Here is a 16,521-nt window from a genome sequence, read left to right on the forward strand (position 1 = left end):
CAAATTGAAGAAACCGCGATTTCCTGTCATTTCTGATTGGCGGTTGGAATCAAATCAGTAGCTCCGCCTTGCAGACGTTAGGTCACACACACGGAAACACACGGATTATACCGTCGTCTGCTGCGTATCCCGAAGCTTGTTGTCCACCTAAAAGAAGGTCTGTTATTATCGTCAAATAATCACTGACAGCTTCAACGTCAGAGGTTTCTTGGGACAGTAAGAAATGATTGACGTTCAGGTTAACTAACAGAGTTGGTAACGGCTAGCTTAATGTTAGCTGTTGTAAATTAGCTTGAACGCAACACCGACTGTTTATGTTCCAAAGAGCGCAGTGAAGACATCCAGGCTAATCGTCAAAAGCTTAAAAGGCCGCTAAGAATACCAAAACAAACGCCTGTAGCTACAGTTAAAATAATACAATAAAATAGTCCGTCGAACAATATGTTAATGAAGTTTAAAATGTTATTTTTGTGCTGTGAATGACTGAAAATGTGTGTGCTGTTGTATTGAATTGTTGTATCCAGTCCTATAAGCTAACCACCATAATGTGATTGTTTACTTTAAATCTATGTAAACACAGCTGGGCAATGTATGTGTATCATCTGACTTTGTTATTAATAAGGTGATATTGTAGTTACATTGTCATTAACGGTAAACTACTTCCAGACTCGCATTTCTTCTGCATATTCTCTTAAATACTCAGGAGTACATTGAGAATGTTTCAATTTGACTTCCCTTCAAAAAATAGCCTGACAGCTTCATGTGATACTGGAGGAAGGTCCTCTAGTTATTGCTGAGTTGGGCATTATTGGCAAAATCAGATATTTTTGACCATGTCGCCTGATTTTGATATTTATGATTTGTGACACAACAGTGTTTTTACAATGACTCCTGGTGATCTCAGAAGCAATTAAAACACAAGAGGATGATACCTAAGGTTGTTTTTAGGGCTGCAGTTAATGTTCATCTTTATTATTATGCATTTCTTCAATCTGCAGATTATCAGTTGTTTGGTCTATAAAATGTCAGAAAATAGAGAAAAAACCCATCGCTATTACTCAAAGCTTGAGTTGATGTCTTGATAGTCCAAAACCTAAAGATATTCAGTTTACTATCATAGACAACTAGAACAACAGCAAATATTTAAATTTGAGAAGCTCAAAACAGTTCATTTTTGGTATTTATGCTTAAAATAATAGATGACTTATTCTGATCTGTCATCAAAATTGTTGGTGATTAATTTCCTGCTGAATGGCTAATCTTAGAGCTCAGAAAACAGTAATGAATGCCTGTCACAGTTTCCCCTGGTGACTTCTGCAAATATCTTGTTTTGTCTGCTGAACAATCCAAAGCCCAAATATCTTCAATTTTTAAATATGTAAAATAGAGAAAATCTGCAAATCCTCACATCCGAGAAGCTGCAACCAGTGACTGTTATATGCCATGTTTATTTCATAAATGATTAATTGATTATCAAAATAGCTTGTGATTGATTTTCTATCAATCATTTAATTGTTACAGTACTAAACTAATGATTTCAGCTCTAGTTGTTGTGTTATTTTCCCCATAAAGCCCAGCTCCAGCTCAGCAGGTTCTGTTCATGACCTACTGACTTGTTTATCTGTCTCTGCCCTCAGGTCTCTTATGTAAACCTTTCCAACTGAGAGGAGAAGGTCAGGCTGTTTCTCTGTGATGATGGACAGTTAGTCTTGTCAGCATCCCGATGGAAGCTCCAGTCACCGCTTCCCCTCCTCCCAACTCCTCCACCCTGTCACCCCTGGTCCCCCTGCATCCGGCTGTTGCCCCCACTGTCCAGCTTGGCTTCACTATCCTCTATACCACTCTGTATGCTGGACTATTCCTGGTGGTGTACGCCCAGCTCTGGCTTCTCTACCTCTACAAACACAAACGATGGAGCTACCAGAGCGTGTTTTTGTTCCTCTGCCTGCTGTGGGCTGCCCTCCGCACCACCCTTTTCTCCTTTTACTTCTGTAACGCTCTGGAAGCCAACCACCTACCTGTGGTAGTCTACTGGCTGCTCTACTGCTTCCCCGTCTGTCTGCAGTTCTTCACTCTCAGCCTTATTAACCTGTATTTTACTCAGGTAAGACTGCTGAAAAGGGAAAAGAGGAGGACAGACAGAATAATTCTAAAAAGTATTTATCTGACACAACCAATGACAAAATCAATGCGTATCATAATCAGCTGACAGGAAATCCTGGTCTTAGTCTGTGAGCAGGGGAATTCCTCTTCATAGCTGGCTGCCAAACAGAAAGCTGGAAGGGTTGAAATCAATGTCAAACACTTATCTAAGGACGCACTGTTCCTTTCACTTTCATTTTTAATGTTCTGTTGTTTATTTGTCTCTTGTATCACAGGTGTTACTCAAAGTGAGAGAGACTTACAGCTCAGAAGTGGACAGAGGACTGTAAGTTTCACACTGTATCAAACTTCAGTGCAATTATATGGAATTGTAATGTGTAGTGTGGAATAATGTTTCCCTTTTTTGTACCTTGATACCTCTTACATATATATAATAATAATATATAATATAATGTATTATTGCTAATCCATTCATCACTCTGGCTTGCATGTGTTCCTAAGCTGGCGGGCACGGTGCATGTACGGTGTGTTGAGTGCCATCTTCCTCTGCGTCAACGTGGTTTGCGCAGCTCTCGGGGACCGAGGCGGCGGCGGGAGTTTGGGGGAGCGAACCTGGGATCTGGTCCTGTTTCGAGTTCTAGTCAATGACTTGCTCTTCATCCTGGATGCAATCTTACTGGCCGTCGTGCTGTTGCTCCTGACACGACAGTCTCGCTCCACCAGCCCTTACCTGATCAGCAAGGTGAGCTAATGTGACATGAAAATGTCCTGATGACGCAATGATTTTAAAATATTAAAATGCAGCAATAAGCATTTCAGTGTCAGATCAACAGAGAAATCATAGCTCAGACACTTGTTACCATCCTCAGTACTTCCTTATGACAGTCCAGGCTAACAGTGTTCTTTGTACCTGAGCAGGGGACCACAGTGTGCCGCACAGCAGCGCTCGGAGCAGCAGTGATCTTTTTGTATGCCAGCCGAGCCTGTTACAACCTGACCGTCCTCATGCTGTCCCAGAACTACCACGTGGAGTCGTTCGACTTCGACTGGTACAACGTATCTGACCAGGTAGTCATCCAGTGTTTTGGGCCCCATTCTTCATCTGTGGGTAACCAAGTTATCCAGATTAGAATGTTTTAACAGAAGTCTGTATTTTTTGTTCTTCTGAGCTGGTTTAAAATGTGTCTGTAACGGTTTGAGTGAAGCCCATTTCTGATACTAATTGTGGATATGATCATAATTTTAGAAGTTGCAGGTTATTGAGAAATCATTATATGTTGGTGTAATTATCAGAATTTCATTTTCACACTTTCACCAATCCAAATTTAGTCAGCCAATGATATGAGTGCTGATTGTGGTTTTGACTCTCTACTCATGTTGCCTTTCTCTCAAAGTAGAAGCGAACTGTTATTCAAGCCTGGATTAGTTAAACCACATTTAAAGAACTGTTCAAGTTGGTGGTTGTAATGCTAATTATGAGTTGTTCTTGGGTACAAGTATTACTAGCAGTGACCAGTGAAAATACCAATAACCTACTAGATAACCCCTTTTTGTTTGTTTGTTTACAGGCTGACCTGCGTAATGAACTGGGCGACAGGGGCTACTTGGCCTTCGGTGCCATCCTCTTCATATGGGAGCTGCTACCAACCAGTCTGCTCATCCTCATCTTAAGAGTTCGCCAGCCTACCCAGGAGGTACTCAAGAGACTGTCAGACAGGCGCTGGAGTGAATGTCAACTAAATAAAGCAGTTCTAACCTTGTTTTGTACGTTGTTGCGGTCTCTCGGGAGATGTTCTACATCTATAAACTACAAGTGAGACTGGTGCGACGTAGGATTGTACTGTTTAATTCTGCTTTGTGGAGTTTGAGTCACCATCAGTCATGTAGCAAACATTGTCACCACTGCTAGCTACAGTAGTTAGGAAGCTCATCAATTCACAATAAGCAAGTGTTGATTTTAGCAAAAACTTCAATTAAATCAAATTAATTAAATATTTTGTAATTGGTTTTTCCAGCCATCCATTTTTTCTGCCACTTATCTGGGTCCAGGTCACGTTAATGAATTCATCATATTAAGCATTATTTTCATATACAGCTGGGAAGTTGTACCCTTGTTGTCCCTACTGGTGTTCTGTCATCCTTTGATTGGTATGACTGTGAAAAAGGGTATATAAGTGCATTCTATGTTGTATTAAAAAGGTCCGTAGAAACCCTGCTTAGAAATGAATGATCGGCACAGATTCTGTGTTGTCTCTGATCCCCTCAGGTCAGCAGCATCAACAACAGGGCCCTACCTCATCCATATTTCTTTGATGACCCTCAAGCCGGGGATGAGGATGTACCTGTTCCCTGGGCACGCGGTTCACACCCACCCTCGAGGTACTGTCACAGCCAACACCTCAGACACACATTTGATCTCCCTTTGTTGCTCGGTGTCTGCAACATGTATGTCTTAAAATCAAATCATCACCAGAAGGTACAGCTGTCATCTGTTGCTTCCTCTTGTTCTCGCTCTGTTTCAGCTGGTACGGATCAGAGACCGCTCCTCTCCTGTTCGCCAGCAATCCTCCAGACCAGAGCCACCAGCACCACTCTTTCTACTCCACCCCCCAGAACTGACCCAAGCAATCAAGCTCGCGACGTCCTTGATGATCTCAAGGAGAAACTAAACACAGCAACCAGCCGGTAGTACGGCACCTCCTTCTGCGAGCAGTTGTTTGCACTGAAAACCTCAGGAAATCCTCACCAAACAGCAGATATGCACCTTCTAGTTTTCAAAGAGAGAATACTATATTTAAAATAAAATGAGCTGACGTTTTGTAGCTCAAAGGGAACAAACTCGGCGGGACAATCCCTGCCAGATATGAATGGCCAAATATTGTGCTCAGTGATCTCCTTATAAAGGTTAAGCTGAGATTCAAAAATAGTTATTGTCCCAAGAATGTGGATAAACAAGATAATACCTCTTATTATTCCTTAAAACGGCACATTTAGCTTCATTAGCATTCCTTATTGAATAAATAAGTTGATAAGCTCGCAGCATGTGATAACCCCTGGTAACAAACATCCACATCCAAGGAGGGTAACCTTTCTTACACTGTTACAAGTGTATAGAAAACACTCAAATCCAAATGATCAAGTGACATTTGGTATTTACAGAACGGGATAGTTTCTAAAATATTAACATCTCTAATAAATAATTCCAGCAGCTTCTCTTTAGTCTAATCACAGATCCATCAGTCGCTGTAGGTATTCGCATTGCTGCAATGTTTTTTTTTGTTGTAAGTTTTCTTTTGGACCAGTGTCTATTCTTTTGATTTGTACATCCCATTTGTTTCATTTTAATTTTTTCCGAGTTGATTTTGATTCTTATTACTCCCTTCCTGTGTAATTATATTTCGATGGAAGTTTAATTTATTTTATAATTACGGTTCTGCGCTTAACTGTAGCTAAAAATCAAATGTTTTTCTGCTTTATGTCTTTATTGGAATGAGGCTTCCTCATAGTGAGTCACTAACCTGTGGGTTTGACTTTACCGCGTGACTGACATTTACTGTGTAAAGAGCAAACCTATAAAAAACAAAAATGAGCTTGTTCAGCCTGTTGCTAAGCAGAAGATGTATGGATCAAACAAGCTGCTGCGGTTGTAGAACTCGATACAGCAACCCTGGATAATTTGAATGTTTTGTTGATTTTCAATGTTAAACTACAGTTAAAACACTACAACTGTTTTTACACGTTTACCACAGACCATGTTTACTTCATTAGAGCCAAATGTATTCCAAAGCATACCAGAGTGGTTCGGAGTATATTTTTACAACCTTCCAGTCAACCAGATTAAAGTTATACCTGCATGTCCAATTGACAGACAGATAGGTAATACGTTGGTGAACATCATGTCTGCTTTTATTTTTGTTTTTTTATGTTATTGTATGAACTTCTATGCAAATTTTTTAAAATCTGTTTACTCTTTTCTTAAAAATTCCTGGTAAATTTCCTGGAAAGAAGCGTGTAATTTGGTGCTCGGTTGTAATTTTACAGGAGTTTGAAGATTTGTTCTCTGTAGGGCTTTTGATAACTCTTCTCACAGGAATTCAACAAAACACAGTTTGTCCAGGGGTGTCCAGATGTTTGCATTCCACTGTACTGCACATTGTACGATTTGATCTGTTGCTGTAACTTGTTCACGGGGTCAAATAGGTGTTAACTACATCCTGCTGTTAGGCAGTGGTTTCCAACTTTTTGGCTCGTGAGTGTCGACTTGTGAACCTTCATCACAGGTTGAGGCCTCAGTGTGAACCTGAGCTGTGAGCAGTTCAACCAATGAGAGACTTTACCCTCTCAGATTGTTTTATGTGAAAGACTTTTAGAGGACTAAAGAGGTAAAATTATAAAATATAAGTGTGTACTTGTGAATGTTGTACACAGTAAAAATGTTAAAATGAATAAAAACTTACAATGACAAAAAGAGGAAAAATAAACATGATTTAGTAACAGATTTGTTACTTTGTCTTTCTTTCCCCTTATAATATAGTGACCACTACGATTCATGATACTCCTGCCTGCCTGCAGGTTGGAAACCACCATTTAATTAGGTCAAAGTCATAAAAAGTCCGCTACAACAAAATCTGAGCACTATCCAGTCATGTTGGATTTAGAGTCTGGCTGCTGACTTGAATAGTTTCTTAGTTTTCCTGGCAACAGAACAACTTAAAAGCTGCTCTGTGGAGTTTTCCTGTTAACAAAATTTTTGTTAACATTTAGTGTTTCTCACTGAAACTCATGGTGTGTATCCCTGAGGTCTAAAATGTGTTGAGTGCATTTCTTTCCATACAAAGCATTTGCAAAGCAGATTTTGAAAATATTAAAAATCCTTCACTGTTTTCATCCATGTTTGCTTGCTAAACAGCTTCCTTTTCACTGCCTTTGTTGGTGTGTTTCCTCCAACAACTGATCAGCAGAACAGCATGAAATTGGTGTCAGGAAAGTGTTTGCGGCATCGGTTTTGTTAAACATACAAACCATTATCCTTGTTGTTCCACTGCCTTTTCAGTCAAACGGTTTATTCTGCATTATGTACAGATCATCCTATTAAAACTCTTTATACAGTATGTACACATTCAAATAAATCAGTATGTTACAACATCTGCAGTGGCAACATGTTGAGAAACAAAGAAACAGAAGATGAACGGTAAAGAAAAACAAAATGAAGCGAAAGCCAAAAGTAGTTGATCAACCTCCCTCGATTTGAATTCACCGGGTCGGACAGTGATCCGTGTGCTGTGTAACAACGTTGATGTAGCGAGTGTGACCACCTTTATACTGGAGACAGCTGAATTAAACAAAAATCACAGTGCAGGCAAGGACCTCAACGACAGTAAAACTACCAAACATAAACCCAGACACGTTTCTCTCTTTCTCTCACGCTGACCAGATAAATGAAACGAGACTTCCTCTTCCACCTGATTCAACTTACAAACATCTGCAGTACACTTATTGCAGTAGTCATTCTGTGGGGGGGTCGGGGGGGGAATAAGCAGTGGGAGAAAAAAAAAAGTTGTGCTATTGCTTTCTGACACAGAAACAGTCCAGATAAGCTGTAAAGACCACCGCGTCTCCCGGCAACCAGAGTCCAACTGGACGCAGTCAGAAACCTGAGCCTGTGGAAGGCAAGAGCCACAAATAAGAGAGGCAACGACGAACCAAAGCAACAGATGATCCATGTCCACAGTTCCTGTTGGTCCAGAGCGATATGTCCGAGTCATGGATCAATTGTCAGGAGGGGGTGACGACGACGACGACGACGTCTCTAGCTTGCGAAGGCGACGACGCCTCAGCTCAGCGGTGTTCGGCTCTCCGTCCTCCTCCTCCGCTCCCTCCTCCATCGTTTCTTTTCTGTCAGTGTCCGAGCCGGCGGAAGTCGAGTCGGCAGGCTGAGAGACTGTAGCTTCACTCACTTGATCAGCTGGAAACAGAAATGATCGTCTTGGTTAGTTAAGACAAATAAATGTGTTTTAATTTGGCTTTCTGTTTGACATGTTTACATCATTTTAAACATTTGTACATAAATAGGACTGAACTTGTCTGTTTTTGGGTGAGAAAATTTCATTTCATGTGTTTCAGTTCATGTGACTCGTCAGTTACTTACAGCTGGTAGAGTCCTTCTCCTGTCTGGGACTCTCTGTGCTACTATCAGCTGAGGGGGATGAAGCAGAGTGGGTCGTCCCGCTGGCTTCTCCAGCGCCGCCCTCAGCCCGCGGAGGACTGTGGAGGAAACAGCAGCGGGGAGACAAAAGAGTATTTAACTGAACGTGACAATTTATGAAGGGAAAAATATATATGAAAAAACTTATGTCATAGAAAACATTTGATAATAGTGCAACAGCGTGGGGGTCTTAGAGAAGGTTCAGTTACGTGAGTGTGGCGACGGTGCTGAGGTAGTGGTGGATGTTGAGCATGGCGGCGTCCAGCAGGGTGTGGATGTTTTGGAGACACTGGAGTCTGGCCTCGAGGCCCCGTCGGCCCTCTGCCTCCAGCTCCCTCAGCTCCTCCTCTGACAGACGGGACAGAGACGGAGGAGGAGGAGGCATCGATGACACTGAAGGAGAGGAGAGAGGAGTTCACACTGACCGGTCCAGATAAAATAAACTCGGCTGACATGTTGACTCAACAAATGGGTTTGTGTAAATGCTTGCTGAGCCTTGTCACTCTTGTATAGACTAGGTGACAAGAATGAGACATTACACACTCAGTAGAGAATGAGGATGAGGAATTTATGTATAACAAGCTATTAAGAGTAAAGCAATGGAGTTGGAAATCTTGCTTGTGTTATTTTATTTTATTCATTTACTCTTAGGCAGGATGGAGGAGGTTGACTGGATGATAACTTAGCTTTATTATTGTTTTTCTACTTATAGCTGCTAAGATAAGAATGTGTGATGAGTTGTAAAAGGTCATCTTTTCTCAAGAGACAATTGTGAATTAAAATTTAGTGTTAACAGAAATACCACTAGTGCTCACCAAAGGGAGGAGGTGGTGGCATGGGAAGCCATGGTGCAGCGGGGAAGGGAGGAGGGGGGAAGGAGAAGGGGAATCCTGGGATTGTTGACCCTGGAGCAGCAGCTGCTGCAGCAGCTGCTGCAGCAGCGGTGTCTGCAGTAGACGAGGTGGGCTGGCTGGTACCTGATGGGAAGAAACACACAACATTTTGACTACCTGGATACACTTCCAGAGTGCAGACGACACAGCTGGCTGCAGAAGAGTAAGAGGTATCTTTACCAGCTGCCTGCGTAGCTTCTGTGCTGCTTTGTGGAGCGTCAGTAGCACCAGGAGCTGCGACTGCTGCAGCAGGAGGAGGCACTGCGGGAAAGGGACCCCAGAAGGGGAAAATACCAGGAGGAAAGCCAGGTAACATGCCTGGAGCCACTGGACAGGAGACAGAGCAAAACAGATCCTTACCAACACTGGAAAAGGTTCAAACTATGCATTTACCAGCAGGCGCTTCAAAACATTAATTAATACATGCAAGAAAGCAAGAAAAAACAGACTAACTTCATTTTATTTTTTGACCATATGAAAGATTTCTGGATTAGTTCATCATGACTGAAAATTTTCCTCTTTGCTTTTAATTTAGGTGTCTTCATGTGGTGCTGACAGAAGCAGGAACATGAACATGTGCACTGGTTTTGACTCTCACCGTTGGCAGGCGGGGCTGCTGGAGCGTTGGCGGGGGCTGCTGGAGCAGGGGGCGGAGCCTGTGCTGGGGCTGGAGTCTGATTGTTATTATTAGACGCCCGGAGGACGTCCATGCGACAGGTGGGACAGGTCTGCTGCCTCTGGAACCAGGAGCGCAAGCAACTGTCGGGAGGTGGAGGGGAACGCAACATTAGCTGAGACACTAAAGAGCATTTCAAACACACCACAATCACAAGTCACCTTTGTAGAGTTGAAATAGAGCAACTAATGACGTAATGCAGTTTGTTTACCTGGAGTGGAAAATGTGATTACAGGGTAGTTTCTTGGCTCCTGTGACCATTTCCTCCCGACAGATGATGCAGACGTTGTCAGAGGCCTGCAGATCTTCAGGAGTAGCATCGGGGTATCTGAGCACAACATTGACACAACAAATAAACAGCGACTCCAGCCAGAGAACTTACTAGTTAAGCTTTTATTCAGGCTTGTATTACTATACATGTATTATCTGCCTGCCAACATCCCTGAATAAAGACTAGCACAGCACTAGTTTATTCTCAGCTTACAGACAGTAAAAACTAACTAAACAAAATGTTTGCAGACAGCTTAACACCTCAGATATGTTAGTGTACGTCAGACAAATGTTTTCTTATTAACCAGAATAAAGACTTGTTAAAGTTACTTCAATTCCCAACAACAACAAATTTGAAAATCAGTTTGAATATAATCTATAAATCTAGAGATATGAATCTAGATATAAATGAGTGAATAAAAAATGTGATGTCAAATCTTTACAAATACAAAATCAGGAATCAGGAAATTGTCAAAATTACTCACAGTGTATTCATGTTGCGGATGGCTCTTCGAGACATTATAGCATCCGTTACAGCTTTCTTAAACTGCCTGAGAGGAAAGAGAAGCAATACAACACTCAAAACAAGCCTTATATATGAATTCAATCTTAGTGTAAAACTTATCAAGTACTGAAATATAGCTTGAAATATGAAAAACCATCATTAACATTTGGTAAATACCCAAACTGCTATTCCATAAGTTGTAAGACTATTTAAACCTTGACTTGACAGAAAGTAGAGTAGCTGAAGTAACAAAACATGTTAATTCAACATGCTCACCTCATAGCCAGATACATGGGGCGGATGGCAAACAAGGGGAAGGTGTGGACCTTTATCATGATCGTCATAAAAGCAATGTACAGGAGCACTTTGATGAAACCTGGAATAAAAACAACACTCATTGTTTGAATATGCTACACACACACGTTGTACACATGGTCGTCTTGAGGAAAACAGCAGGAAAAAGAAGTATTTCCTCTTTCCACATGTTCAGCTGGAGCTGACTACAGTACCTGTGAAGAGCTCAGTATAGAGCATGTAGACAGCCTTGTTGTCCCACGGGTTTTCACTCTGCAGGTCAATAGTGTGCAGGACGTACTTGATGAAGGTTGTCAGCACCATGGTCAGCAGGATGGCATACTAAAGCGGTGTATTGAGAGGATTAGACAGTGAGAAACATGTAGGGACAAAAGTATGAAATAGGTGGTAAAAGGTGAAGCAGTCTAGGGATGCAAAATAGTTCACTAATTATTTAGGTAGACAGCGCTGTTCTCCTGTTAAACACCCACCTAATCATCTCCTAATTTGTCTTTTATCTCTATAATGGATGTAGATTTAAGGCACGTTTGTTATTTCTGCGGTCTTGAAAATTTTAATGTGAATGATAGTCAGATTGATGTTTCATTGGTCAGTTTATTATTCCTGTGGCCTCAGTTAAGTGAATACTCACCTGTGAACTATAAAATGCAAACAACTCTTATCAAAGGCTGGAAAAGAAAAAGAAATTTGGAGCCCATGAGAGGAAAACGGGAGTGGAACTGATTAATGTGTTTTTTGATATTTTACACAAAAATTTACTTAATTGTGAATTAAAAGGCATCAAGTGTGGTATAAAAAAAATGTGCTCAACCCTAAGAAGAAAAATCCCTCCCTTTTTACAGTTGTCCTCTTTAGTTTATTCCTGATGTAGTACGACATCCCACTGACACCTTATCATAATAATCACAACAAAAACATCAAAACACGACAGATATTAACTGATACTGACGGCCAATTAGTCTTGGCCAAACAACAAACATTTCAAACTACAATACAGCAAAAATGACTATAAAAGAATGACAACAAACAGAAATTAGACTGTTGAAATGACCACAGACGTGTCAAACAAGCCTTTTGTTTACAGTTAAAACACCCTGCTCATATTCAGCTTTAATTGGGTATGACAAACCTCAAATCCAAAAACAAGCTGGACTGAGGCTCCTCTGGTAATGATGCTGTGACAGGCATGGTTGACGAACAGAAAGTCCAAGACACCCAGCAGAGCCATGAGAGCTGGAGGAAGTAAGGAAAGAAAAGGCTGAATTAGTCTTTTAGTCTGTTATGGGGCTCCATTTAAGTGTGGAGCACCTGGCCCCATAAGCACAGACTATGATTTGCATACAGTTTCATTTAACCAAAAGACTTACTTTCAAAAAGATACAATCAATGGATAAGAAAGAGAAGTAGAAAAGAAATGCGGGAGACCAAGAGAAGTGAAAGATAAAGAAAAAAATGCCAACGTAGAATTGTGGTAAGAATGATTTGTGTCTTGGCTGATAGCGTGCACTTACATAATACTCTGAAGTGAAAAATCCAGGATATGTTTGGACTTCGTTCCATCTGACAGAAATAAACATTGTTAACATGTAAACAGAAGCATGGACAATCACAGAAGTGAATTCAAGCACTACACAACCCTACAACACCGTTACAGGATCTTTATACCCAATTTAAAACTGGAATTATCAGTTGCAACATATCTAATAACAACGTTCAACTCTGCAACCTTTAGTCACACGCCATCTGTCTCATCCTTTGTCCAAAGTTCCCTCTCTACCTTTAAACAACATCCTGTACACGGATACAGTGGAGAAAGGATAATGCGTCATTACTCACAAAGTCCACCCGATCCTCAGCCAGCCAATGGAAGCACTTAAGGAAGAGCAGAAGAGTGAAGAGGGCGACGAAGCGGGGGGAGAAATCGTCCCTGAACACAGTGAATGCCAGGCACGTCTCGGTCACCGCGTACCAGGAGCGCTCGATGAGGTGCTGATGGTAGAGGCAGATGACGTGTTAATGCACACGTATGACAAAAGGCTGATCTGATACACCGTTGTCATTTACAGCTGAGGCCATGCATCGAATATTAAGTGTGTTACAATGTGAAAAATAAAAACGGAAAATACCTCCATTTCTGCAGCCCTTAACTGTCCAAAAAAGACCTTCCTCATGAACTTTCCCAGCAGGAACACCAACACAAAGGCTTGAATGTACAACACCTGAAAGCAGAATTGGAAAAGCAGATTTGAAAGTTGGAAGATTTTAATATTGGTACAATTTTAAAGTCATTTAAACCAAACTAAAGCTTTGATGTTTACCGCCATGCTGGGGCTGCTCTTGGTGAGGTAGACCACAGTCGGGTAGAACTGGTGTTTGAGGAAGTAAGCGTGTGCCACCACGGCTCCAGTCAGTGCCAGACTGGTGGCGGTCACCAAGGCTGCTCGCACCATCTTGGACTCAGCTACAGATACTGTGGAGAGGAAACAGATGATAGAGGTGGAAAAAGAACAACAGGTTGTGGAGTGTGAAAGCTGACAAATCAAGCAGAACAACATGCAAATAAAAGGGTAACACTTTGTTGGAATGTGATCATTTTGGTCAGATATCTCTCTACTATGTGTCATTTAGACATGTGCAGTCAAACAGGTTTATATTTTTAATTTATCTACCAACATATACAAGCTTTTCCATGGCAGGAAAATACCACACTGAGCTCACCAACAGCCAGGGAAATTACCAAACCGTCCACCTCCCTTCCTACAACCATGAAGCATTAAATTATAAGATAGTTTGGGATTTCAGGAGCATTAGGATGCAGTAACGCTGATCTGTTGTATCTGAGCCTCTATGTTTGTTTTACTTGTTTTTCAATGAGGAGTGTCTGTTTGCTGCAGGCATGACAGCACTTGTGTCTCCCTCAGATTTGGGTGAAAAGAGTAGAAAGTCCGTCCTTTAAGGAACTGAAAAATAGGTTTCAGCCGCAGCACAACGGCTGAAAGTTTCTTTATCTTGCTGTCCGTGTTGCTCTGTTCTGAATGGTAGGTTATGTGTGAACTGTGATAAAGGCATCCAACCAGGACAAACAGCAACACTCAAGATTATACAAGTACAAAATTATTTACAGATATACAGATGTAAATTACCAGCATTTCATTTTTTTTTTAATAAATAAGACAATTTCTGAAGCAGTTACAGGTCTTTTTGCACACATTAGCACAATAAACTAGAAACTAAAATGGTTAAATATTAATTATTAGAACAATCCTTTATATTGTGCCATTTGTCCCTCAGAATAAAATCCAGGTGAAGACAAATGATAGGTCTCTTCATATTTTACTTAATCAGAGGATGTTTCAGACACTAAATGTTGGATTTTAGGGAAATGAAGCATCTCACCAATCTCATTTGGCACTTTCAAAGATTACACTCATCAGCTCTACATTTAGATTAGATTTACATTTAGTCTTTGTATAATGTCCCATGTCTCAGACGACACGGACTGATGTCATTTTGATTTGACTTGTGGTAATCTCTCAAGTGCAAAGCAGCATTTTCAAGACTCTGATTGGCCCACGTGGAGGCACTACAATCATAGGTCTAACAAAGTGATACTGGCGGTGAGCGGGACAGCATCACTGGTGGGAATCAACATGTTTAAGGTTAACTTGTGTTTCAGATAAATAAGAGAGTGAAGATTTCCTCCAGGGTTATACATTATCCACACTTGTTCTCCAGTGTCAATTACACACTAGTTTGCTAACAGAGAGCCTTTGGGACTGTTTGAGTAAGATCTTGTGAGAAAAAAAACACTGAGCCATCAGGCTGCCAGGTGATCCAAAGTGTTGAGTTTGAGCTTTTATGAATGACATACTGATCAGCACCTTTGAATGGGTCTGTGGCCTTGTTTTCAAGGCAAGATATAATGTTGTACTCATGTATGAAATGCTACAGCTGATACACTATTACATTTCAATGCATATGGCTATCTATCGTTTGTTAGGCCACACACATTGAAATAAAATGTATCTATATACAATGAGCAATATAATCTAGTTACAACGCATCAATGTATATAAAATGTTCAAGATGTGACTGTTTCTTGCTTGACTTTATTTCCCTCCTGCATAGATGCTAAGCAGTTAAGTGCACCCCTACTACTGCAGCTATCCCATCATTGACTCCTAAGCAATATAATAAATTAACGTTTAAATCTGAGTAAATACCAACACTTGCTTCCCTGGTGAAGATGCAGCTCTTTTAGCTCCCTTAGCTCGCTTACCTTAAAGCTAATCTGTTCAAATTAAGTTCAAGAAAAGCAACTAACCGTGACAGCTTTCCACGAAGCCAGCACTGCAAATATAAGCTAGCAACACATTACTAAATAACTAAAATATATAGACCAGAGACGACCTCCCTGCATTAAAACAGGTAGCTAATTAGGTTAGTTAGCTTGTGTTAGCTTGTGTTAGCTATCGTTACAGCTGTCAACTTACCGACTCGATGTCCGCTGGAAGACTCGCTCCTTGGTTGATTTCACGGGTGTTTCCTTGCGTGCTAAAATCTTTATATTCTTACCAGCTACTCCATTTGGACCGTTTAAAGCAGCACTTTCTGAGATATCTTCTTATCCTCGCCCCTGCTCGTCTGGCTACGTGTTTATCTTTGGCTTGCTATGTGGGGAGCCACATCACTTCCGGCTCTTAAGGTAATTTTTACGCAAGAGCGATTTCATGCATCATGTGACGTGTTATCTGTTTTACCTGTCATTTGGTTTGGTGTAAAAAAAACAGTCCGAAGGATACTTTGATTAAGATATATGCATCATTACTAAATATTAAATTTTTTACAGAGCAATTTTCTGTGTTGTATTTGTAAGTGTGTATTGATGTATTGTATTTGTTGCCCACATTTTACGATGTTTACGGTAAACACCAACGTGGACCAATAGGAAGCAGTCAGGCTGATTCTAATGCTGCTTAGATCCATAAAACTTATACACAATAAGACGTACAAATACAGTTAATATGCTGCAAGATTTTTTTTAAAGAAACCTGGTTTTATTGCCTACCTTACCTCTGCTAAATTATGTTTCTATTTATTTGTTCATTATTACTTTGACCCTTTGTCCTGTTACCATGTTGACTGTATCAACAAACTGAAAGTGAAGTCATGTCCTTTATGTTATCTTTATTTCATTATGATGTCTAATTGTTTTCTGTTACTGTCTTAATGTCACACATGCTGTAAGTGACACTTTCTATAAATAAAGTGATGGAAGAGAAAAAATGATGCTGCATTAGAGACTTTGGGAACAATTTGCAGATAAAATAATAATGGCAGTAGAAAGTGGAATATATTAAAATATGTATTTGGCAAATATGGGCGCAAATCAGTTTACAAAAGTAGGTTAAGAAAATATTGTTTGAAAAAATTCTTTTATCCAAGGACAAAATTCAGAATAAGTAAAATCAATGAAATGTTTGAAGGATGGAGATATGTGATCTGTTTCTACTGCTGCTAACTACTGGAATGAATTTAATATCTACTTGGTAAG

General features: G+C 40.6%; 2 protein-coding genes across 2 annotated transcripts; one reads left to right on the forward strand and one right to left on the reverse strand.

The window, feature by feature from the left end:
• The first annotated feature begins 16 nt into the window (after window positions 1-16).
• On the forward strand, window positions 17-6,601 carry gpr137 (G protein-coupled receptor 137). Its single transcript, XM_067598633.1, has 8 exons — window positions 17-157; window positions 1,638-2,104; window positions 2,379-2,428; window positions 2,605-2,845; window positions 3,022-3,171; window positions 3,672-3,797; window positions 4,370-4,482; window positions 4,626-6,601. The coding sequence occupies exons 2-8, from the start codon at window positions 1,724-1,726 to the stop codon at window positions 4,720-4,722; spliced, it is 1,158 nt and encodes a 385-aa protein (XP_067454734.1). The 5' UTR covers window positions 17-157; window positions 1,638-1,723; the 3' UTR covers window positions 4,723-6,601.
• Window positions 6,602-7,145: 544 nt separating this feature from the next.
• On the reverse strand, window positions 7,146-15,660 carry syvn1 (synovial apoptosis inhibitor 1, synoviolin). The gene is made up of 16 exons (XM_067598632.1): window positions 15,461-15,660; window positions 13,286-13,437; window positions 13,094-13,186; window positions 12,804-12,956; window positions 12,479-12,527; window positions 12,097-12,200; window positions 11,162-11,288; window positions 10,929-11,028; window positions 10,633-10,698; window positions 10,089-10,205; window positions 9,800-9,960; window positions 9,382-9,528; window positions 9,124-9,285; window positions 8,518-8,701; window positions 8,252-8,367; window positions 7,146-8,068 (listed from the first exon to the last, which is right to left on the reverse strand). The coding sequence occupies exons 2-16, from the start codon at window positions 13,415-13,417 to the stop codon at window positions 7,872-7,874; spliced, it is 1,908 nt and encodes a 635-aa protein (XP_067454733.1). The 5' UTR covers window positions 13,418-13,437; window positions 15,461-15,660; the 3' UTR covers window positions 7,146-7,871.
• Window positions 15,661-16,521: the final 861 nt, after the last annotated feature.

This window comes from Thunnus thynnus, chromosome 9 (genome assembly GCF_963924715.1).
Source record: "Thunnus thynnus chromosome 9, fThuThy2.1, whole genome shotgun sequence".
Lineage (NCBI taxonomy): Eukaryota > Metazoa > Chordata > Actinopteri > Scombriformes > Scombridae > Thunnus > Thunnus thynnus.

Coding starts and splice junctions, on each gene's coding strand:
- gpr137 (XM_067598633.1), top strand. CDS start 1,724: ATGGAAGCTCCAGTCACCGCTTCCCCTCCTCCCAACTCCTCCACCCTG. Junction 2,846..3,021: donor GCCCTTACCTGATCAGCAAG/GTGAGCTAATGT, acceptor GTACCTGAGCAG/GGGACCACAGTGTGCCGCAC. Junction 3,798..4,369: donor TTCGCCAGCCTACCCAGGAG/GTACTCAAGAGA, acceptor TGATCCCCTCAG/GTCAGCAGCATCAACAACAG.
- syvn1 (XM_067598632.1), bottom strand. CDS start 13,417: ATGGTGCGAGCAGCCTTGGTGACCGCCACCAGTCTGGCACTGACTGGA. Junction 9,961..10,088: donor AATCACATTTTCCACTCCAG/GTAAACAAACTG, acceptor ACCTCCCGACAG/TTGCTTGCGCTCCTGGTTCC. Junction 8,368..8,517: donor AGCACCGTCGCCACACTCAC/GTAACTGAACCT, acceptor TTTCCTCCACAG/TCCTCCGCGGGCTGAGGGCG.